This window comes from Pollachius pollachius (genome assembly GCF_949987615.1).
Source record: "Pollachius pollachius genome assembly, chromosome: 6".
In the NCBI taxonomy this organism is placed as follows: Eukaryota; Metazoa; Chordata; class Actinopteri; order Gadiformes; family Gadidae; genus Pollachius; species Pollachius pollachius.
This window is the reverse complement of record NC_136939.1, coordinates 23,403,391-23,429,280: the sequence shown is the minus strand read 5'-3', so window position 1 is coordinate 23,429,280 and position 25,890 is coordinate 23,403,391. Positions and strand designations below refer to the sequence as shown.

The window sequence follows — 25,890 nt, the reverse complement described above, 5'->3', positions numbered from 1 at the left end:
CGGATGGAAGCGGTTGAATCCGGTTAAATACGTTTCCCTTTCACTGCACGGCACTTGCGCACCAAAAAAAACAAACCAACATAGTACTCAGCATGTAGCATCTTCTCCTAGCTTTCTTTGTTGTAGACGGGGAATGGGTTTACCTAGCGATTGTAAGTGCTTGGCACTTGGTTCTATGAACATCCTTACTGTACCTACAGCGATATATTGTTAAACACCTCCCCCCAACGGTTAACCTGAGCAGGAAGTTAAAATCCGTCCATCGTTTGAAATCCAAAACCAACGATGCTTTTAAAAGATTAAAAAAGGTTTGTGTAAAAACAAATCACACAAACATGCATGAAGGACAATCCGAAACGTTGGGTATTTTAAGGGTATTCTTTTTATTTGAGGTGCAACTGTGTAGTGCAAACGAACGTCACATTTGTGAAGGGTCTGAGGAGCATGCACACGAGAACCGCTCTGCTTTCCTATCTCCACCCCTACCTTCTCCACCACCACCTCTGAAGCAGACAGAACAGAGTCGTACAAAGAACAGAAAAATATGGTCCAACGGAAAAGAAAAACAGCATAGCTCATACATCGTTCAGAGAGTTCGGGATGGGACGATGTTCACGTTACAGTGAGTCTTCGTTGGGGTGTGTGTGTGTCGCCGACGACAACAGCTTTTCCTGGTCTATCTCCACCTGGTCTGAGTTTACAGGTAGTAGTTCGACACCTGGCTAAAACCATAGATATATATACACACGCACACAAACATACGTACACACACAAAAGGAGGGTCACCTCATACATACACAACAAAAAAAGACAATAATACTTACAAAACAAAAAAAATCATATATTCATCTATGGTGTCGCACCAGGCACTTGGCAGAGGTCAATCGGACGTTGTACAGTGTGAATTCGGATTAAACAGTCCCATTGAATCCGATCCAAAGTCCGTTTTTTCCAAAATTAACTGAATCCAAACTGACTGACTCGACATAAAGCAACACAGGATAGAAGAGGTGCAGTCCGATACCATGGTGTTGCCCTACTAAAGACGTGCGATTCCAGAAGTAATTGTCCCATCGTCGTTTTGGTTCCTTTCTCAAGTGGACATGGAGGTGGGGGGTCAAAAAGGCGGGAAGGGGACAAAATGGTCGTCGATGGGGAGACTCACACCGGGGACAAAGTGACAGACGGATAACAAGTGGCTGATGTGCGTAAAGCCCAAACCTCCACCTCAAAAAAAAAAAAAAAGAACTTCACAATAAAAGCTCCTCGTTGACCGCCCTTTCAAAAATAAGAGTACGTTGAGATGGCAGGTCCTGCGCCTCCCATACCAGATGGGTGGTATTCAGAGTGTCCTCTCCATTTGTTCTAGGCCTTTCTTTATTTATTTATTTAAAAGCCCCTACTACTGGTCCCCCATTGGTCGGTTTAGTGTCGATGACAAAAAGTGCTAAAACGTAAAAGTATGAAAGAAAAAATAATTAAGTTGCTTGGTAAAAGCTTCGCGGTCGAGGGGAGGGGGGATGGGGCGCTGTGGTTAGGCCCCGGGTGCAGCATCTGCCCATGCAAAAGTCCTTGCCTGCGGGGAGGGTTTCCTAACGACGGTAAATGGCGACAAGACGGCCAGAGCGTCCAATTCCTCCCCCTCCCCCACCCCCCAAACCCGGACGAAGAAATCGTCCGTGTTGTTCCCCGAGACTGGTTCAGCGACGCCCCCCCCCCTCGCATCCCCCCTCCCCCTTCCAGGTCGTCATGCCGATTGTCAGGAACGCATCACAAAACGTACACACACTTTACGGCTAAGCTTTGCGCACAAGCCCGGTTTTTGGTGTGTGTGTGTATCTGTGTCCCACACCAAGAGTTTCTCAAACATGGGGGAGGGGTCACGAACCACGAATGTGCAAAAATAATAATCCCAAAAATCGAAAGATGGGTTTCGTCCGATCATTTCTCGGGGGGGGGGGGGGACTGCACCACCCTCCCACACTGGCCTCCTCCTCTTCCTCCTCGTTCACCTTCCTCATCGGGGCGGAACGAGGCGACGGCGTGACGGTTGCTACGCCGACGGGCCTGAGTTCTGCACGGCCGGCGACGGCGGCGGCAGCACCGGCGGCGAGCCCCCAGCTGAGACCCCACCCCCTGCTCCGACTCCGCCTCCAGCCCCGCCCCCGCCTGCCCCCCCCCCCCCAGTGGGGGAGCAGTCGCTCTGCACCTGGGCGTGGAACTGGGCCATCTGCTCGGGGCTGGCAAGCGTCTTGAGGAGGCTGTTCTCGGTCTCCAGCTGGCTGTTCTTCTCCAGCAGCTCCTTGATCTGCTCCTTCAGCACCTCCACCTCCTCGCGCACCGCGTACATCAGGTGGCTCTTCACCAGGTCCTGGGGGGAGACGGAGAGGGAGGGTGGGGGTTAGCGTTAGCGCTACTGATCGACCGATATATGTGCATCAGCCGATTATGTTTTTTCCCGGCACACGAGTTCAATAAATGCTCCTTTTTTTAAATTGAGACTTGGAGCATTTCTTAGGGAGCAAAAGCAGTAATCGGCTCAAGGAAATCGGTATCGGCGTATCGGTCATCGGCTAAGGCTGATGAAAAAAAAATCTATCGGCATCGGCCCTAAAAAAATCCATATTGGTCGATCCCTAGTTAGCGGGCTAGCCTGTTCGTTCGTTCACTCATTCAATCATTCAGTGTGGTGCTCACCCGGCGTTTAACACTGCATAAAATGAGGACCAATGATAGCGTTAGCATGATAGCTCATTCAGTGAATGTTCTTTTCGGATCTCGTGTTAGCATTTTCGTGCTAGCAAGCTAGGAAAACGATGACCAGTGGTGTTAGCGTTAGCATAAGCGTGCTAGCTAGCGCGTTCATTCAGTGTTGTGCTCGTCGGGATGATGTCTGCGTTAGCATGCTAGATAGCTAGCTTGTTCACTCAGTGCTCATCTAGCATTTCTTAGCATTGTGGAGAAAACGGTGACCGATGGTGTTAGCGTTAGCATTAGCGTGCTAGCAGGCTTGTTCATTCCTTCAGTGTTGTGCTCATCAGGTTTGGTGTAAGCGTTAGCGTGCTATTCATTCATTCTTCCAGTGTGGTGCTCATCTAGTGTTTCTTGGCACTGTGCGGAAAATGATGAGCGACGATGTTGGCGTTAGCGGGCTAGCTCATTTATTCATCACTCACTTATTCATTCATTCAGCGTTGTGTTGAATCAGCGGAATGCCGCACAAATTGACCAATAATCTGTTCAAATTAAGTCCTTCATCCTAACAACAAAAGGGTGGCCGATGACTAGAAAAGATGTGTATATTCTACTCGATTATATTTCTATTCAGTTTCTATTTAAATAATCGCCCCCAGGTGACAACAAATGACATGCTGAAGTGACGGCCCCGGCAGTCTGCCGGAGAAGGGTCTGGCTGCAGCGTGTCGGACATCCACATTGAGCGGTTGGATGTGGATGTCCATGTCCTACAGGCTGCAGCCAGACATAGGTCTGCCTCGCGCTCCTGCTGCTTCTAGAGCCTCCGCGCCAGAGGAGAGGATTTGCGTGTAATATCGTGAGCGCCACTCTCTCCCCCTCACCCGGGACCAAGCCCCACTCCCTCCCTCCCTCTCTATCTCTCCCGCCGGGTGAACGCAGAGGGAACAAAATGTTCCTGAGCCGGGTGGGAGGAGCAAATCAACCGTCGAGTTATTTATACCACGCCGTCGCGAGGCTGCGGCTTGCCTAGCAACACGCGCGGAGAGAAAGAGAGAGGGAGACAGATCGACAGAGGGAGACAGAGCGGCAGAGACAGAGCGAAAGAGAGACAGATCTCTAGGACTCGCGCAGTGTTTGAACAGGTGCGAACGCACCACCACCACCACCACCACCACCAAAAAAAAAGGGAATCACATCCGGAGTGGAAACCCACTTCGTTGTGAGACAAAAAAAAAAAAAAAAGCGAGATGGGACAAGAAATGCGCGAGTTTGAACAAGATTACATCTTAATGTTTTTTTGCGTGGTTCTTGATAGAATCGTTTCTATTCAGGCACAGAAATTACTTCTGGTCTAAGATTTGCCTTTTTTTGGGTAGGGAAATTAGAAAGCTAAACTAAAGGAACAAATATTGCAAGATTAAAAAAATATATCCGAAAGAGTTGTAGGAATCATACATGATGATGTGGTTACATAACATTGAATCCATCACGTTCATAGCATCCAGCGCGGGGCACACACACACAATGACGATAAAACACACACGATAACAACTCACCATTGCCTGTTCGATCTTGTTGTCAATGGCCACCACACTGGCTCCCGACGAACTGAAATACCAAAAACAAAAAGTACATCTTTAATCCATATCCTTACTAACATGTTTATGAACTGGTTATGAAACCGAGATCCACGACCCACGTAGACATTGCGATGGGGACACAGTGTTTCTCTGCGCTTTGACAATAGACGTGAGAACCGCAGCTCTCTGTGTGTGTGTGTGTGTGTGTGTGTGTGTGTGTGTGTGTGTGTGTGTGTGTGTGTGTGTGTGTGTGTGTGTGTGTAACATTTATTGTTATGCTCAGTCAATCTCGGGATGTACATTCTGAATCGAGGACGAATGAACGAATGATTGATCGAATGAATGACACGGCGCTCCCCGCGAGGGTCTCGCGGCTCGGGTTCACCTTCACGCGCGACGCTCGCGGGCGTCTCTTTCCCGCCGGTCATTTACCTGTGCTCGAGGCGGAGCGCGCCGCTCTCCTTCCCCAGCACGGAGGACAGCAACGAGATAGAGAAACTCCTCAGTTGCAACACGCCGAGGTCCATAGCCGACGCCGCGTAACATCGGGCACTCATGCCGCCCCGTCCATGAACGCCGGCACGAAAAGAACGTCGAAAAAGTAGAAACCTTCCGAGGTGCGGAATATAAAACGCATTATTTGTGCGCTGGCAGGCGTCGCAAGGGACTGCTGCCTGCTGCCGCCTGTGTGTCCGGATTTTTTCCGGAGCGAGACGCAAAAAAAAAAACAGCGCTCGCGACCCCAGGAACAGCCTGCTTGGGCACCGCTTGAACACAAAGACTGGAGAGAAGCGGTTGCAACCGCGCGAGCCTAGGAAAGCTGCAGAGCGCGAGCGCGAGCTCAGTGCATAATTTATGCAAGACAACAGGGCCACGGCGACACCGGATTGGCTGACTGAGCCGGGGAGCCTGCTCGTGACCCGAGAAGCATTCGCGTGAGCTTGCCCAGGAGCGTGCGCGTGTCCGTCGTTTCCCACAACCTGCAGTTCCTTTCAACCGCTTTGGACCGGAACGTCACACGTTCACACGGATGAGATGATTGATAATAACTAATAATTAAATATTTGCGGCGTATACGGTCATTTGTGCGTTTGTTATTTATTCCCAGATGAATACATTAGACGTTGCATTACTAATTTAAATAGTAACGTTTTATATTTTATTTAAAACCATATTAATAACGTAAAACGTGAACTACATTAATTTGTTGCCATCATATAAGTTAGAGGAAGCCAGACAACCATATCTGAATGTGTAGTTTAAGAAAGATGCCTCACTCCCAATGAACCAACCGTGATTTAACATTACCATAGAATAAACACGCATCCCAAAAGACAACCTTGGAAAACGTTAAATGCACATTGTGTTTGCGTGTGTGTAAGTATGTGTACGTATGTATATATGTGTGTATGTGTGTATATGTAAGTATGTGTGTGTATATACAAGTATGTTTATGTGTGTGTATACGTAAATGTGTATATGTAAGTGTGTATGTGTAATTTGTGTGTACGTGTGTGTGTGTTTACGTACGTGTACCTGTTTATGTGTATGTCACGTGTGTGCGTCTCACAAACGTCTATATAGTCTCCTTAATGCTAACAAGTCCAGTTCAGATCAAGGGGGTGGGCTTTCTGTCGCCGATGTGCTATCATCTTTATTGGCAGGCTGCGCTAACATGCTACGCACATGCTTAGGACCCTAGTATGCTAAGGCCATTGTATACTCAGAGCACTGACACATGCCTGTCTATAGACCTCTGACGAATAAGTCCCGCCTCCGAGGCTCCAGTTCCCTCGGTCAAATGTCTATGGGAAATAACATAGCGTTTTTTTGAATGATCGTACATAACAAACTGTAGGTGGCAAAGAAGTAAAAGCTGCGTCACGTTTTGAACCACATACTTTTTCCATCTTGTTTCGACTGGGGTTTTGGATTGTCGGTGCAGCATTTATTAATGCTACTTTAACGGCACAGACAATCCAAAACTACAGTGGAAACTAGATGGAAAAAGAGGCGGGACTTATTCTTCAGAGGTCTAGTGATGAGGCTGTGTTGCGGTGTGAGCAGCATATATTACAATATGATCGTATCATATTGTAATATAGGTTTATCACTAGGCATGCACCGATTAGGCTGTTTCAGGACGATTCTGATCCTGATTTCAAATTAAAGTCAAATATATAACAATGGATGACTCTGGCAGATAGTGATTATGGAATGTAAAAAGCACTGACTGGCTTATGCTTTAGCCAGTGAGGCAGAGTGAATCAGCAACGTTAGGAGAGTAGAGTTAGGTTGGATATAACAATTTTGACTCAATATTACTGAAGCAATTATGCCATGAAGCTAAAGACATGTACTCTGACATTTCGTTGATTTAAACGAGTCAAACGATCAAGATGTACAATCAGATATAAAATACCGCAGAATTGACCCACGGCTGAGCCTGTACACAACACTAAAGAAGAGAGATATACCTCATGTCCCATCCAACGTTAAAACACACTCCCTCGCAAAGATCTCAGCATCTTCCACACCTGTAGGTACACCCCTAGAGTACACCCCCACCATACCAGCCAAAATCACGTCTCCTATCCCCATTTAGAACCATCAACATTTTACATTTAGGGCTTTTAGGAGACGCTTTTATCCAAAGCCACTTACAATAAGTACATTTGTCAGAAGAAAGAGAAACAACAATACATCGCTGTCGGTGCAGTAAGGAAGTACCCCCTTTCTCCCTCCTCCGGCCCCCACAGACCCACCCCACCGCTGCCACCCTGCTCTCAAAACAACAACCAGCCCGTCCTCACTGACCCCCGCCCCGACACCCCCCCACAACGGGCCGACAACAATGGGCTGGTCACCCAGCTCGGTGACCCTGGGCCTGCGGAGCTAACAATGGAGCGACCGGGAGGGTGTGTGTGTGTGTGTGGTGTGTTGTGTTCATGTGTGTTTTTGTTTGTGGTGTTTATGTGTGTATTCTGTTTATGTGTGTGTGTTCTATTTTTGTTTTTTTATGTGTGTGTGCGCAAGCGTGAGTGTGTAAGTGTGTGTTTTTGTGTAAGCGTCTGTGCGGGAATGCGTGTTTTTCTGTATGTGCGTGTGTTTTTGTATGTGTGCGGGCGTGCGTATGTGTAAGTATGTGTGTGCGTACATAAGTGTGTGTGTGTTTGTGCGCGTGTCGCCTCTCATCGCCCCATCACCCTCCCCCGGCCGCACCCTATGCTCGCCTACGCGTCTCATCCACAGCCACCATCCCGATTGGCTGAGATCCGCCCCGCCTCCCTCCCAGCGCCGGTCGTTATGTTAACCGTCAGCGGCGATTAGGCTAATCCGTCCAATGGGGTGAGCTGTCTGCGACCACACACCCCCTCACGCGCCTCGCTAAGCCCGGCCTCGCCCATAATCTGACCAATCAGCGACCAGAGAATCCAGGGGCTTCCTTCCATCGTATCCAATCAGAATCGCTCGTGTCCGGCTCACCTTCTGGCTTCTTTGTGTGCGTCCCCCTCCCCCCGTTGCGGCAATCGACCCTCCCACCTACACACCCCCTCCTCTCCATCTCCCATTGGCTTAAGGCGTCTTAGCTCCGCCCCCACCCCAAGCGACTAGTGTGGATGGTGTACGAGATTTGGTGATGCTGTGAAGCCATACTTGGGACCATGTCCCCTCCCTTCCTCCCTCCCACACCCACGCGGAAATCGACGCGCGCGCGCACACACACCGACGTGGTGACTGCATAACGACACACCAACGTCGTCAACATGTTACCCACAATGCAGTGCGCACACAGGACTAAACACAACCGAGGCAGAGAGGCCGCAGCACACGCATAAAACATGTAACGGCAAACGTGACGACACACACACTATGGGTGTAACGGTACACAAAAGTCACGGTTCGGTATGTACCTCGGTTTTGAAGTCACGGTACGGCACAGGATGGTATGGTTTATAGTTAAGGGGGAAATTTAAAAAAAACTGCTTGTTTGTCAACAACGGAGAATGGCAGTAGATCAGCAGCAATGAAAACACAACAACCCCTGGCTCATAGCTGAGCGGACTAGAATACCTCCCGCTGCCAAGTCGTATCTAAGGTCCGTCCTATTTACTGGAGGAGTGCACAACGTTTCCGTTGCATAAGAACCTTGCGGGAGGGTAATGATTGTTCCAGGTATTAGTCACACCCTCAGGCGTTACCAGGGAAACAAAGTTATGGCTTGTGAAAAACTTTATATTTGGATTGTAAAACGCATGAAAATATAAATGAATGGTCTTCATTTATTTTTTTTGGCAAGTGACCATGGTATAAGCGGGATAATGTCCTTCAGGGTGTCCAACATTAGTTCCGTCCATTAATTCTTGTTTATTTGAATGGAAAAAAATGTTAACGGTTCAAATGTTAAAAATCAGCTTTGACCCTCAGGAACGAATACACACACACACACACACACAATTGTGGACCTCCGCAGAGCACAGACCGTACCAAAGTCAGGCAAGGGGACGCTGCCAAACGGAGGGAAGAGTCTACCATCCTTCCCCTCGTTCGACCGATCGGAAAGAGTGCCGGTGTGAGGCTAGGACAAAATGGCCGCCCGATGTGACCTACGTCACTTTGCATCGTACGCAGTGACGCCTCTGACCTGGGGAGAACACCCACAAGGTTTATGTTATCTGATCCGTCCGAATCATATTGCCAGTATGAATGAACGATAGAAAGAAAGTCAAATATGGAGGGCCTAGCAAGGTATTATTGGACTGCATCGTTGCATTTATAAAGCGCTTTTCTAGCCAGTGGCCATTGAAAGAGCTGTACAATATTGCCGAACATTCACGCACACTTTCACACGGCGGCGGAATCAACCATGCATGGTGACAGCCAGCTCGTCAGGGAGCAGTCAGGGTGAGGTGTCCTGCTCAGGGACACCTCCACCCTCTGCTAGGAGGACCCGGGGATAGAACTAGAAACCTCCCGGATACTTGTCAACCCGATCTAGCTCCTGAGCCACGTGCCGCATGTGATAATTCACAATCCTAGTAGTACAGACTCTGGACTACATTAAACCATCATTTATTAAACACTAAATATTATTATAGAATTGATAAACAAGCAGATTTTCAAAATGACACCTGGAACAAGAACAGTGAATTAATTTGTGCAATTTTAACCATAAATATTAAAAGATTAATCAAGTGCTAAACAAAATCGTCAAGGGAAACAAGAACATTAAAAAAATGTGTGTGCAATTTAATCTTTTAAAATATTCTGAACTAAAGATTATTTTTGTTATTTAGTATTATTTTTCACACTCTAGGTAAGACGTTTCATCTCAAGGTTATCCAGGTTTGAGACCATGAATACTTTATTATAATTTTTTCCTGATTTTCTGCTCGAACAATGACAATGTGACATCAAGACGGTACATCATAGCTGGTGCTCAATACTAGTAGTAGTAAGTGTCCATTCATGGTAGATCAGCTTCTGATTCCAGCTTCCTAAAGCTGCCCTGTTTGTGTGAGTGAGTGAGTGTGCACGAGTGAGTGTGCGTGTGTGCAGGCATGCGTGTGAATCCAATGGAGGGGCTGACCCAGATATTACCTAACCAGTTCATTCGAACACGTATGAATGCTCTGAGCGATGGTTGGATAACCGCCAAGCACATGGCAGCACACGACACTACGCCCGTACAGACTGCATCCAGCGGTGACCACGGACAGGACGAGCCAATCAACAGCCTCATCCAAATCAACCATAGTAACTAATAATAACAACAATAATAAACCCTTTTCTAGGACTCAGTAGCTTTACACTGAGGGGTATGGTAATGGTTGAACCCGTAAACAAATCAATCAAAATCATTAACAAGACACAAAACTCATAAACGTATTATGTGTGCATTTGTAAAAATTGAGGTTATTCTTGAGGACCCCCGCAAGAGGAAGTCGAACAAAGGTTTTACTGTAACTTCGGTTGAACAATCCTAATATATCGAATCAACATTTTCAGATGAATTACCATATTATATTGCATTTTAAATTAGTTCTTTTTTATTGGTTTCATTATATGCATTTTTTTATTTTGCCTTTGTTTTCTTTAACTATTTTATTATTTTATTTAATTTAACGTAAAGCATTTTGAGTCTGCCTCATGTTTGAAAAGTGCTACATAAATAAAGTTGCCTTGCCTACAATATCTAGGGTTCAATCTATCGAGCCAAAAATGACTTGTGACTTGGGTTACCATTGGGCCAAGTTTTGAAGCAGGATGTATAATCAAATAAATAGCCATAAACAAAGTCTTCACCATCGCATTGTGGTCGAGACTGAAAGTGTTGATCGCTACATGATTAGTGGCAGGCCCGGGGTTAGGGGAGTTCACCAGCGTTCAACAAGGTTTACAATAATGACCGCTACCTGGAAAAAAAACACACACACACACACACACTTTGAGAGGTTGCTCACGAGGGGGCGTGCAAGGCCTATTTCTCCTCGCCGTCTCGCTCTGTACGCCAGATTCCTGTATGGTTATACGGCATTTCAGAATGTTTGTAAACAATAGGCGTCAAGATACCTCCGGGTGGCAGAACGCGAGCGGCTTCCACTGACTTGAAGCGTTCTAGCCGGCTACTGTAAACATAGTTACATAGTTAAAAACATTGTTGTTGATCTGAAGTTGAAATGATGACAAAAACGATATTAATATAATATAATATTCATATATATTAATGAGACGTCCCGTAGCGGCCCGCAAGAACAAAATCATTAATTTACTCTGTTTTCTCGATCTCTCTGCCCTGGTCAAATGACATGGAAGAGTTTGTTTACTAGTGGTCGGAGAACGCTTCGGCTTTTGCCACCCGGAAGAACGTATAGTGACGTCATGGTGAATGGTCGTATTGGCTTTGCTTCCTTTACTGCGTCGCGATTGGCTCGCTTCCTTCTGCATCGGCTGCATTCCAATAGTGGTGCGAGCTGTTGTCTCTTTCCGCTCAAAACCGGAGAGAGGCACTAACCCGATGAATCCATTTTTTAAGAACCAACAAATGAATATTCAACAACACATTTACTAATGAAATTGATGTCAATTAGCTAATTTCCTACCCACATTAAATCCATAAATGTTTGAGGAAAGTGAAAACCGAAAGAAAAACAATCTTTTAATATCCCTTACAAGATGCCTTTTGAAAGCGCAGAGGTTTTTACCCAAAGCGACTTACAACGGTTCAATCACACACCGACGGCAGAGTCAACCAAGCAGGGCAACAGCCAGCTCGCCAGGAGCAGTCGGGGTGAGGCGTCTCGCTCAGGGGCACCTCGAAATTCAGCTAGGAGGAGCCGGGGATCGAACTAGCAACCTTGAGTCTAGGATCAGGGGGGCATTGCTCGGGGTCAACTCGACACTTGGCTATGAGGAGCCGGGGATCGAACTAGCAACCTTCCGGTTACCAGCCAACCCGCTCTGCCTCCTGAGCTACTCGACAGATGCAAAGTGGCTCCTTTCCTCATTCGTATCAGCCAGACCTCATAGTCACAGCCGGGGAACACAGAGACACCCAAACAAAGGCTCAAACTGTTCATGTTTTGGAATAGGACATATTCTCTTGGCAAAGGCACGCTAATAAGACCACACAGGAGACGACACACCGTGTGAATCCGTCTTCTCCCCGGAACGCAAAGCCTTGTGTAATCAAATCAACGTTCGCCATCACATCAACCCAACATATTGGATCATATATAAAAATATGAGTGAGTGAGTGAGCGAGAGGGGGCTCTACCGCTTGAATAACTAGGAAGAGCTTCTCTTCCGAGTCTGGCCCAACCACAGCGACTCAGTAGGACAGCCTAACCTAACATAAGGGCTCTTGTTATTTTCACAGCATAACAACAGTCAAGTCTCTTGACTGACTACTGCATCTCCCTCTCTCCTCAGAATATCTCTCTCTCTCTACCCCTCTCCCTCCTTCTCTCCTCTGTGTATCTCAATAGTAGAGTAGCAGTATAGTACAATAGTCTCTCCCCCTCTATCTCACACCCTCCCACACCCACACAGAGCAGACTGAGAACCAACATTAAATATTGAAAAAGTCCAAACACAACGACGGCCAATGTCAACATTTTGACAATATATAAAATAACCTCTCTCTCTCTCTTCTCTCTCTTCCACCCCCCCCCCACACACATCACAACCTCAGCGGCTTCATCATCATCACAGGAGGGGCCGCAGCCTAACTAAATAAATCATTCTGGGAGCGGTGGGCGGAGACGGCTGAGATGCCGTGCTGACGTTTCTCATTCGGAGCAAACATCACAGATGAAGAGATTACCCCTCCGAACGGCCCCATGTTCCTCCAAAGAAACACGGGACTGAACAGGAACATCCACATTTACATTGAGGTAATTTCTAAGACGCTCTTATCCAAAGAGACTTAAATCGTAGTTATGGTTCCACGTTTTTCGCAACGCAAGGGGATTTACAGACCCATAACGTCCTTGCGGGCCTGACGTGCGCCTCCCAAAAGGTGTAACCTTTCGTCGAGGCAACGCAGCAGCAAGGGCGTCATGGTCCGCTGACGTTAACCCGATGCAGAATCGAAACAGGTTCAGGACTGCGTCTGAGTGGAACCACAACTGAGCCTTTACGACGGTTCACGCGACGACGGTGGAGTCGACCACGCAGGGCGACAACCAGCTCGTCAGGAGCGGTGAGGGTGCGGTGCCTTGCTGAGGGACACCTCGACACTCCGCTAAGGATGAGCCGGGGATTGAACTAGCAACCTTCCTCCGGGGAGCAGTTTGGGTGAGGTGCCTACACGGTACCCTCCGGGCTAGCGTCCTCTAGGAGTGAACCAAGGTGAATGTCATGGTACAAACCGAATGATGCAACCTCAGCATCAAACGATGCAACAGCCACGCAACATGGCAGTGTTTAGGTATTGGCTTTGGCTCGCTAGGCGGTCTCGCAGTGTGTGTCTCTCATATGGCTCTGCTTTCAGAATAAACAAAGCCGACCAACGGTGTGGGGGGGGAAGAAAGAAAGAAAGAAAGAAAGAGAGAAAGAAAAAAAGAAAGAGAGAGAGAGAGAGAAAAAGAAAGAAAGAAAGAGAGATGGATAGCGAGAGAGAGAAAGAGAGAAAAAAAGAAAGAAAGAAAGAGAGATGGATAGCGAGAGAGAGAGAGAGAGAAAAAAAGAAAGAAAGAAAGAGAGATGGATAGCGAGAGAGACTGATGAGGCACCATGTTTTTGTTTATCCATGCTCTGTAACAGTAGTAGGGTGTGGGGGACCTCCTTGGGTCGTCCTGTGTTGTTCTTCACAGGAAGGCCTCACGCTCTACTGAGAATCAGGCACCGAGCGGTTCTCATGTCCAAAGGAGAATACACTCATTTCCCACAGAATGACAGTAGGCATTTGCATGGTTCTACAGTGACATCTAGTGGCGGAACGGGGGACACTGCCACAACCAGGCACTGGAATTGAGGTCTCTAGCTTGAAAGCTCATATCACATGTAGCTAAATGACGATAAACATCCATGGACACAGGCCTACAGCACATTAATTAAATTTAATTGTATTTGTATAACCCTTAATCATAGGTACAGCCTCAAAGGGCTTAATAGGCTAAATATTTATGACACGGGCTTACCAGGCCATATATGACATACATACACCCCCTGACCCAAAACCCCTCAGAGGGCAAGAAACAACTCCCTTAGATAGCATCAATTGAGTTTTTTACTCAAAATTGTCTGAGTACATAAGGAAAAAGATAGAAACTAGTTGGCATGTGTGGTATAACGGTATTACAGTATATCAGGAGTTCTTAGAAATAACAAAGGTATGATTTAAAAACCTTTGATTCAGTCCAAATTACAGACAATCTTCTTTCTATTTAACGTTTTCATCTCATGAATACATATTTTATTATATAGGTACTAGTATTTTGGCAAGGTTTTCAAGCAGGATGTATCTCTACACCGTCCACAAAGGAATATTCGCCGTTGGATTGTTCAGACTGAAATAGGTGAGTTCGGAATCACTCAATTGCAGTTTACGTCCTTTTAAGTGAGTAAGATATTGGATATTGAACATTATTCACCCTCCCAATGATAGTGATGGCATATACTGACCCAGTAGACAGTTGGGCAGCAGCACTCTTTCTCTAAAGAGCCATCGTTAGGTTAATATTTCTACACAGTTAGAATTACAAAGTAACCTGCGCTACAAAATATCCTGGTGAAAATGCAATAAACCCTATGGGTCTCGCGTAGAAAATGAACCCTATGGATACAAGAATAAAATCGTTGTCTCGAAGCTTATCCCACTAGCTCGAAAAACAGCGCATGTTAAAGTGACTTAAATGACAATACAGATTAAACTGACTTTCCATATTGGTACATTTTTTTTAACTATCGCAAACGACAAAATGAAATTCAGACCAAATCTTTGGAAGAAAGGCGCTCATTTATTAATCTCATTATTCTATCGTTATTCTTTGGGCACAATTCTTAAGAGCATTGTAGGCTAGCTAATGTTGTACATGCTACTACAATGACTTCCATCACCACCACTCATCTTTTACACATTTCATTTGGGTTATTGTATGATATTTTAAACTAATATCGGTGAATTAAGACTTCGCCATATACGCTTCAAAATTACATTTTTTTTTACAACGTCAACATCCAAACTCAAGTAACATCCTACATCACTACTCTGCTTTGTCTGATACGCCCTTCTCAAATGTACCACCGTTCAAAAGTTTGGGGTAATTTATTGTCCTTATTTTTAAAAGCAAAGCACAGTTTTTTTCATTGAGATAACATTAAATTAATTAGAACAGTCTACAGTCTAGACATTGTTAATGTGGTAAATGACAATTCTAGCTGGAAACAGCAGATTTTTAATGGAATACCTACATAGGTGTACATAGGCCCATTTCAAGCAACCATCACCCCTGTGTTCTAATTGTACATTGTTTAATCATGTCAAAAGGCTAATTGATCATTAGAAAACCCTTGTGCAATTATGTTAGCATAGCTGAAAACTTGAATAAAAGTGGGAGTTTTTATGGAGATATACCACGGTAAAAGAAGATATCGCCAAAGCCTTTTCAAAATGAATAATTTTTCGAACGTCAATATCCAACTCAAGTAGCATCTAACATCACTACCACTCTGCTTTGTCTGATACGCCCTTCTGAAGTAAATAATCATACTGATTAACGTGCCAGAAGGATTCTTAACCCATGCTTTAGTAGCAGAATCTTGTGATGTCAATGCTGTATCAAGGCTTCAACAGGACAAGCCTTCTCACTCTAGAGGTTATCCATACCCTGCATTTGTTATCCTCTTCGCCATAACAGCAAGGGTTCTGCTTTGACAACAAAGGCAATGCCATCGGATCCCCGTCGAAATAACATGAGGGCATGTGCTCGATGCCAGCACACCACGATGAGTGCGTAACTCTAGGGGTCGATTTACCCTAAGGAGGTAGAGCGGGTGGATTTGTAACCGGAGAGGTTGCTAGTTTGATGCCCGGCTCCTCCTAGCAGAGTGTCGAGGTGTCCCTGAGCAAGACGTCTCCCCCTGACAAGCTGGCTGTCGCCCTGCGTGGTCGCCACCGCCGTCAGTGTGTGAACCGTTGTAAGTCGCTTTGGACAAAAGCGTCAGCAAAATGCCCTCAATGTAATACTCTGATACTATCCACAGGAACTGTCAGTGTGTTGAAGTCTCCCCTGATTACAAATCAGCGTGGAATAGAGCGAGTTGTTCCCAGAGGCTTCCACCTTTCACACCAAACCCACCACCGATTTGTCTTTACCCAGATTTAGCGCATTCAAATTAGGGCTGAACGATTAACCGAATTCAAACCGACATTGCAATGTAATAGAACGTGATTTGCAAATCGCCAGGGCTGTGAAAAAACAGTAACTTGTAACTCTTACTGACTCGAGATCAGTTAGATTCTTCTTACAGTTATAGTTAAATAAAGAGGTTATAATATTAATTCATGCATCAATTCATCTCAACAAATAGGCTAAGAAAGAGCAGTTTAAATGTTGACTGCTTCCAATGTCGTGTTAGTCATACTATAGAATGATTTTTTGCTTGTTTAGTCATTAATAATAACATAAGGAACTTTAAATAATAATAAAATCCCATACTAAATCGGTCGAAATAATCACAATTCGATTATTTCCCCAAATCTTTCAGCCCTAATTAATGAGGTCTGCCAAAAATGCACCGTTGCCCGCTGCGTTCTGTCTTGCCCGCTACATAAGCAAAAAGTAAACATCTGGATGAATCTAGTACTTTGTGCAGTCTACCTTGTAGTCAAAATAGCCCAATTATTGTAATGTGTGGTTTGTTCGTCAGCTTTGAGAATCAAGGGCACAGTGCAGAGATCCCTCGTATGTTGAGTTTGCATTTACAAGAACGGCCCGTACAATGTTTTAGATAACAGCTGCATCGTGACCTCACTGGGTTTTTATGAATAGGTGAAACCTGGAGAGTGAGACTAGTGATCGCTGGGACACACACACACCTGTTAGATAATAACGTGACTGGCTTTTTTTTTTTAAATTGGTGGAAGTGATCTAATCAGCTATGACACACACGCACGCACGCCGCACCCCGGCTGCAAATCACGTGGAGGATGAAAACCGTTTTTCATGACCTCTGGCTCTCCACAGACGAGATCACAGCTGACTAGCGGGGTCGGTTAGCCGCCGTGCCAGATTAGCATTAAACCGGCGCATAGCTGTGTCACAACGTGTCAGCGACACCATGACTACGCTACTAGTCTGTCTCATGACGAACAGAACAGAGTACGACGATGCTTTAAAAGACCAAAGCCGAAAGGGCACCGGGTTCAATGACATCCCCGGTCGCCTGTAGTCAAGGCGACAAGCCTCCATGCTCCGTAGAAACTTTGCCAAGGGTCACTTTGGCTGTTTGTTGTGAAGTCATGGAGCCGAGGCTTTGATCGAGACGCCTCCCTGATGCCAGCCACCCGATTGGCCGGGCGAGGTCACATGGTGTCCGTGTCCGTCCTCAGCGACAGCAGAGAGTGCGTCAGCGCCCGTGTGTTGACCAGCAACACCGCAGCAGCTGGCAAGAGGAGGGGGGGTAATAGTGTTTGGAGGTTATGTATCCCAAACAAAACTCAGACGCATGCCAGTCGTCACTGACCCACGTCGCAGGGGTATCTTGCGTAAAAACCAACATCACGACTTTAACGCAGCCTTCGTCACTGTAGGGCTGAACGATTAATTGAACTAAAATTGAAATCGCGATGTAATAGAACGCGATATGCAAATCGCAAAGGCTCTGATTGAAATATATTAAAAAAATAAAATAAATTACGATTTGTTATCGTTACTTTCTTTCACATTTCAATAGTTAAATAAAGATGTTATAATATGAATTCATATCAACACATCGGCCTGGCCTACAGGAAAGAGCAGTTTATATGCTGACTGCTTCCAATGTTGTGTTGGTCATACTAAAGAATGATTTATTGCTTGTTTAGAGAATAATGAAAAACATAAGGAACACACACACACACCTGTGTTTGTGTGTAGATTAAAAAAAAAATCGCTTATTAAATCGCAATATTGGTCAAAATAATCACAATTCGATTTTTATCCCAAATCGTTCAGCCTTACTATGAGGTGCCGGGGATTGAACCAGCAACCTGAGGTGAGCTGAGGCGAACTGAGGCGACCGCCAATATTAAGAAACCTCTCTAACAGAGAAGGAAGACCTTCCCTGCCATGAGATAACATTGCCATTTTAAGGGCTGTCATTGAATTTGCGCCAGACATATTCACGATCAGCCCTGGTTGGGGAATTCTCAGCTGATGTGAAGACGGAGATGCCGTTGGGTGAAGTGGCGACTCAAAGTGAACGAGTTGACACCGAGGGTCCCAGAGACAGTAAAACTACCCTATGTGGTGCTGTCAGCTAGAGCACTTTCATTCTTTTCTTGTTAGCAAACTGAATACATTGGTTAGTATGCATGTGGTCACCATGTTTAGTGTCAAGCTTTACATGCAAAATATGTGTTCTCAAAGATCTACTTTTGCATTGAGGGCGTTGAGCAGACGCTTTTACTCAAAGCAACTTACTATAAGTACTTTTGTTCGAAGAAAGAGAAACAACAATATATCGCTGTCGGTAGAGTCAAGATGTTTATAGAACCAAGCAAAGCACTAACAATCACTAGGTTAACCCATTCCCTGTATACAACAACGATAGCTAGGATAAGAAGCTACATGATGCTCAGTACTATTTAAGTGCCAGGACGTATGAAGATACAATAAGTGTGTACATTAATTGCCAGGACGTACAAACATACAAGAAGTGTTAGGACGTAAAACATGCAATAACTGCATACATGCATTTCCTGTAGAAAATGCGTTGAGTGCTGTAGTACAAAGTGAGGTTGAAAGTATTTTTTAATAAAGCCACATAGATTAAGACATCAAGAAATGTTAAATGGCTTAAATCAAGTGAAGGGATTTGAACAGAGTTCAAAAGTCTAAATGGAATAAACAATGTAAACATGCACATCATTTAAAAAATTTAAATGGTTGGAAACAAATAACTTGACAGCAATACTGCCTGCACGTCCTCGCGCTCTAACCTCAGCGTGTATCAATGAGCCCAACTAAAAACCAGCCGACATGGAACTTAAACTGTGATTTTGAAAAAAGTATAAAAAGGTAATTGAAATTCTGTTTTCAGATTATTGAAAATACAAGAGTGTTGATTTGTTAAACCTTTGAACGAAGGTTCAAAGGTGTGATTGAGCAATATTGGGAGGGCTCTGCCCTCCTCCCATTGACTGAAAAATAGTATTTTAACTTACTTTCTGCCCAGGGGAAAACCCTGATCATGCTTAATTTTTGGGAGCGCTATAAGGAACGATGTCCTATCTATAGGAAGTGCGCCACACACCTTGACGCTATGCTACATCCACCGCTAGCTGGATGGAGCTCCACCACACACACACACACACACACACAGTACTGTACTGTAAATCTAGGGGTGGGCTTGTTACGTCACATCCGGTGTCAAAGGTCAAATCATTTCTAAGAGAGAGACAGAGAGAGTGATAAAGAGAGACAGCAGGAGATACGGCGGGAGAGAGAGTGAGAGCGACAGGCATAGAGAGACAGACAGGCAGAGAGAGAGAGGGAGAGAGAGCGACAATGCCAGACATAGAAAGAGACAGAGGGAGGGATAGAGAGACAGAGCTGCGACAGAAGCAGCAAAGACGACAGAGGAGAGAGCCACACAAACCTCCAGCCGAGCTTGGTGCTTCGCAGCAGGAGTGAGGGAGAGAGGTAAGGAGGGAGAGGGGGAGAGAGAGGTAGGGAGAGAGAGAGGTAAGGAGGGAGAGAGGTAGGGAGAGAGAGAGAAGTAAGGAGGGAGAGAGAGAGGTAAGGAGGGAGAGGTGGAGAGAGAGGTAGGGGGAGAGAGAGGTAGGGAGAGGGAGAGAGGTAGGGAGAGAGAGAGAGAAGTAAGGAGGGAGAGAGGTAAGGAGGGAGAGGGAGGGAGAGAGAGAGAGAGAGGTAAGGAGGGAGAGGTAAGGAGGGAGAGAGGGAGAGAGGTAAGGAGAGAGAGAGAGAGAAGTAAGGAGGGAGGGAGAGAGAGGTAAGGAGGGAGAGGGAGGGAGAGAGAGAGAGAGAGAGAGGTAAGGAGGGAGAGGGAGGGAGAGAGAGAGAGAGAGGTAAGGAGGGAGAGAGTCATAACGGGTTGCACCACAAAACGACGACCTACGATGACAGCCGCTCATAAGTCAACATCAGAACCAGGCTAGGCCAAATAACGGATTTGGGGGTCATTCCTTCTCACCCCCCACAACTGGAGTAGCACCCTTCAGTGACTCTGCACCTCCGCACGCCTGAACACACAACAAAACGACACGCAACCGAACACACGACACACTGCCAAGGATTTGCTTGTGGGCTGCCTGCTGAGTCACATGATGTGGTCTTGGGGAAGAGGAAGGGGGGGGGGGGGGGGGGGGGTAGCTAGTTTGCTTGCTAACCTTGAGCCTCTGCAAGCAAGCTCAGAGTCCTGTGAACTGGGTGTGAACCTCCTGATTCCATCCACACGGCTATCGACCTACGTTTGGGTTTTCCTAGCGTCAGACTCGCTCCGGGCCATCCCTGTACACATACACACACACACACACACACACCGTTTATTATTCCCGTTATCGGAAAAAACTACACAAACAAACTACCACACAAAACAGACAAGGCAGAGTGGAAACTACTTGCTTGTTTACCATTCAGCCACATAGTGAATCCTGATACGGCGTACAAACAGCCTTTGCGCTACAGTATGCTAACAGGTAGCGGTTGTGTGTATTCGGGAATCGAATGCAAGACCTCTGGCTCGTTAATAGGGATCGACCGATATGGATTTTTTATGGCTGATACAAATCTTTTTTCATCAGGCTAAGCCGATGACCAATACTGGCTGCCGATTTTCTTCAGCCGATATTTGGAGCCAATTCTGCTTTTGATACCTCAATTTACATCATAAAATGACAATGATGATAACAAATGCTAAAAGACTCAATTTAAAAAAGGAACATTTAGTGAACCGTCATGCCGGGCAAGAAAAAAATTAAATAAAATCGTCCGAAACATGAAAAAAATGTCTTATATATCGGTCAATCAATACTACAGTATGCTAACAGGTAGGGGTTGTGTGCATTCGGGAATCGAACGCAGGACCTCTCGCTCGTTAGGGGGGATGGAACCCAAAACCAGCACATTGAACCCCCCCCACTGCACTGACTCGACCCCGGTCTGCTTTTAATATGAGCGAGGTCTCGTTACACATTAGATTATTCACCGGTTCACTTATTCAACAGAATAATTGTCAGTGTGTTGGGCAATGTGTTAGACAATGTGTTACACACTGAGAGATTGTAACAGACAGGCAGTGTTAACACACTGCCTAACCCTCAGCAGCCAATCACAGAGGACTATCCCTCAGCAGCCAATCACAGAAGACTAACCCTCAGCAGCCAATCACAGAAGCCTGTCGGAGAACCTCTTCGTAGCTTACGTGCGCATCTGATATTTTTTAACTGTTGAGTAACGGAGAAGGTAAGGGCTGTGATTGGTCCTCTAACAAAAGCATTTCCGGAATCACTTCTCCGGTTTGACTTTGCACCTTATTTACTTTGTACATTGTTTACTTTGCACATTAAGGACCAATATAACACCAAAAAGGATTAGTAAGGCTTTGGAAGTTTAATTACAAAACTTTTTACATGGTTTGTAGTCAACATATAAGATCAATCGGGCGGCAAATTGTATTGCGTATCAAACATCCCGGGGAACCTTGCTCTCCGTAATAATGGAGACCGGATCCGGAGTAGTATAGTTTGGCCTTCACCCTCACTAGCCAATCACAGAAAGCTAACCCTCACTATCCAATCACAGAAGACTAACCCTCAGCAGCCAAACACAGAAGACTAACCCTCAGCAGCCAATCACAGAAGACTAACCCTCAACAGCCAATCACAGCACAGTGGACTAACCCTCACCGGCCAATTGAATTGAAAATATTTGTATTTTGAACAAAAAATATGCAATCAAATAAAACGAGGAAACAAGTTTACAATTACAATTGAGAAATATTTACAAACAATGAAAACCGCAAATGAAAATAAACTGTAAAATTTGCTTTACCCTTTCGAAAAGGGGTGAGAAGAAGAAAACTTGGACTCACTTAGAATCACAGAAGAAGACTAACCCTCACCAGCCAATCGCAGACAGAGACACCAACGAGAGGAAGGGGGGGGACTCACCTGTCGTCGTCGCCGTCCGCCGGCTGGCCTCGTAACCCCGCCGCCACCATCAGGGCGCTGGCCTCCACCGCCATGCCCATGTGGGCCAGGGTTCCGGCCGCCTGCTGCTCCAGGCGGTGCTGGAAGAGCAGCCTCTGTGCGTCCTCTAGGTGGCTGGTCCGGCCCCCCACGGAACCAGGGGGGAACGCCGTGCCGTGGGCCAGGAGGGGCTGCAGGTCGGCCTGCAACGCCGTCAGGGGCACGTAGGGGGCTCCGTGCGCGGCAGGGTACGGCCGGTGCTGTGGCTGGGCGGGGAGACGCTGGGGCTGGGTAAAGGCCTGCCCTTGGCCTTGGGGGGGCGGCTGCGGCTGGGCCCCGCCCCCGTGCCCCATCGCCATGGCGACGCCGGGGGGCGGCACTTGGCTCTGGAACGGCGCCGTGGGCTGGACGAAGTCCGGCTGTCGCCCGGGGACCCCGGCGGTAGAGTAGCCCATCTGGGACGGCGCCTGGTGGGGTATCCCCTGGTTGGGGCCCCCCGCCTGTGGCCCCTGGCCCGCCATCAGGGGCCCTCCGCTACCGAGGTCCTGCAAGGGCATCTGGGCGTGGAGCGTATTGAGGCCCAGCGGCTGGGGGGGGCTCTGCATGGCGCCGGGGCTGGAGAAGTCCTGGCCCCCCTGGGGATGCGGCTGTAGAGTCTGCGGAGGCCGCGGCCCCATGGGCCCTTGACCCGCCCCTGCGACACCCTGGTTCCCTGCCTCCGTATCCGCCACCGGAGGCACCTCGCTCGGCTTTGGCGTCTCGGGGACGGGGGCCGCGTGGGGGACCTCTTTCTCGTAGTACTCTGTGCACGTCCACCTCCCCTTGCGGAAGGGCTCCGAGTTCGTGTCCAGCTTGACCACCCTGAAGCGCGAGCCGGTGGGGGCCTGGGTCTGCTGGGTAGGTGCGGGGGCCGGCGGGGCCTGAATCTGGCCGTTGGGGGCGGCGGCCTGGGCCTGGGCCTGAGCCGCGGGGGTGGTCCCTCCCACCACGGAAGCCCCGTCGTACCCGGTGGGGCCCGTAGCGCTCACTCCCACGGTACCGGACGGGGGGCCCGGGTTCACCATCTGAGTCTGTGTTCGGTTCTCAGCACCGGAGGCGGTGGGGGGAGCAGTTGTCCCAGCAACGGTATTCAACACAGATATCCTATTGGGTTTCCCAGGTCCGGATCCCGGTCCGGAATTAGGAATCATGGCCGGGCTGGGGTTGGCTGACGCAGCGCTAGAGGGGGTCCCGCCTTCTGAAAGGTCTGATTGGTGACCATGGTGATGGGGGAAGTGGGTGGGCGGCTGGTGCTGGTGCATGGTCCCGTTCACCATGGAGGCCTGCGCGCCTTGGGGCTGCAGCGGCTCGTTGGGCGACGCCAGCCCCGGCGTGTCCACGCCGTGGAGGCTGTTCAACGTCTCGTCCGAGGAGCTCCGTTCAGGCACGCCCGTGTCCGTGGCCCGGGACACAGACACGTCCAGCATCTCGGAGGAGGAGAGGTCCTCCGTGTGCGATTCGTCCATGTCGTCGTAACTCTCCGTGTCGTCCGCCAGGCTGTTGTTGGCGCTGACGTTGACCTGCGCGGAGGTGACACTGGTGATCTGGAAGCCGCTCTTTTTCTTCATCTGGGCCCCCGCAGCTTGTGACTGGAGCTGGTGGTGGTGGAGCCCCGGGGAGGACGACCCCCCGGCCTGGGGCCCGCCGCCGCTGCCCTCATCCCCGGCGATCGCGTTGCCGCCGCCGCCCCCCGCTGCCGCGGAAGAAGGCGCAGACGCGCCTCCGCTACCGCTGCTGCTTCCCCTCCGATGGTGGAACCCGGACGGGTGCGACATCTTCCGGCCACCGGTCCCGGCGGATTCCCCCGCGAAGTCCTGGTGGTGCATTCCTAGAGAACGAGGCTACCGGCGTGAAGAACTAGCTACAAACGTGAGCTAGCCGGGGCGATGCTAACGAGCCATAAGGGGAATGATCCATTAAAACAAGAGGGACAGTCAGATAATGGTTCAGACCGACGTGTGCGTCTTGGCCCTTTGATCAAGTGCTGCTGCTTTGAGTTTTTGCACAAAAATAAACAAAGAATTAAAGGTGTACCTTGACGTGGAGACGGATGTTACCTAGCTTAGCGTTAGCCTAGCGTAGGGTCGCCCGCGAGCGCTTTAAAACGATCGCTGATCGAGTCACGCGACCCAAAAACTGCGATTTTCCAAAGAAGTTACAATCCGAATTCGGGCTTATTTCCGTCACCGAGACCTTAAAACACGCAAAAAAAACAACGTTCGTACGTTCGTTCGTGCGTACGCCGAAGCCATCCGGCGTCAGCCGAGCCGGTGTGCGTCGCTGAACGAAATCATCACATCAGCCCGAATTCGGAATGGTACTTTTGACGGGTTTTAAAACGTAACGAATAATCGAGAACGGCTGTGGTGTCACCGTGTCGCTATCAATCCACTCGTGTTACGGAGAGGTCCGCTAGATACGTGACGGTGTCCCCCTTTTGGTCCAACGTTTGCCGTATCATTGCCGGTGAAACGCGAGGAGCGGCTAGCCAATAGCATCTAGCTAGGCGCATGCGCAGTCGTGGTGTTTGATTCCCTCCCTCCCTCGGCTAGCCAGGAGCAGCTAGCTAAGCGCATGCGCACTCGCAGTGTTTGCATTCCCTCCGTAGGCTTGCCAGTAGCGGCTAGTTACGCGCATGCGCACTCGTAGTGTTTGCGTCCCTTCCCTACCTCGGCTAGCCAGTAGCAGCCAGCTACGCGCATGCGCACTTGTAATGTTGTCATTCCCCCCGCCCACCCTCCGGAATTTTATAGAGAATTATAGTGACAATTCAATCAGGTCAGGTGTGGTCTGCATAGGAGGAATTGGCTCTAGTGGTTTGTTAATTAATGTAAAAGGACATTGGAAAAATGCTTCTTCATGACATATTATGCAAAACATACACATCTTGTCTTTGCAGCGGATTCCTCCTGTTAGGTCCTGTTAGGCAACTAGAACAAGTCTTGTCCACATGTCGGAATGACTCCGAGCCTGTCCTTCAAAGACATTGGCACATGATAACGTGTGGTTTCCTCCCACACTTCGGGCGAAAGCTCTAGTGCAGCTGGCCAGGTGCCAAGAAGGGAGGCGAGGTATCTGTCACGAAAAGGGTCGATAATGTCGGGTGAATTATGGATAAACTCCAAAACAGACCTGTCTGTCTTAAACAGCACTAAAAACGTTTCATGCACACACAAGCACACGCATGCACACTTGTACATGCATGCACGCACAAACACGCGCGCATGCACGCACATTCTCACACACACAAACAAGACAGACACACGCATACACATACATACATGCATGCCCACACACACGCACGCACATGCCCACACACCTACTTACATACATACATACAGGGTGCGATTTGCCGGTGGGGATGGTGGGGATTATCCCCCCCTCTGGTTTACACGTCCTACCCTCTGCTGAATTATTTTTATCCTCGGTGGGGATAAAAATTATCCCCCCCACCCAAAGTATTTTCACCATTACATCGTAATAATTAACAACCAAAATACACAGGGTCCGTCTTCATTTTGAAACATTTTAAAATGTTTCTCAAAATTATCCCCCCCTCTGGTTTTTTCACAAATCGCACCCTGCATACATACATACATACATACATACATACATACATACATACATACATACATACATACATACATACATACATACATACTGTACAATACATACATACGTACACACACACACACACACACACACACATGCACATAC

The 25,890-nt window shown here is 47.7% G+C and overlaps 1 protein-coding gene across 1 annotated transcript; it reads right to left on the bottom strand.

The window, feature by feature from the left end:
* Positions 1–1,746: 1,746 nt before the first annotated feature.
* On the bottom strand, positions 1,747–24,652 carry LOC307076616 (TSC22 domain family protein 1). Its single transcript, XM_079737671.1, has 3 exons — positions 22,117–24,652; positions 4,254–4,305; positions 1,747–2,371 (listed from the first exon to the last, which is right to left on the bottom strand). Exons 1-3 carry the CDS (start codon positions 23,997–23,999, stop codon positions 2,054–2,056), a joined length of 2,253 nt encoding a protein of 750 aa, XP_079593797.1. The 5' UTR covers positions 24,000–24,652; the 3' UTR covers positions 1,747–2,053.
* Between the last annotated feature and the right edge of the window lie 1,238 nt (positions 24,653–25,890).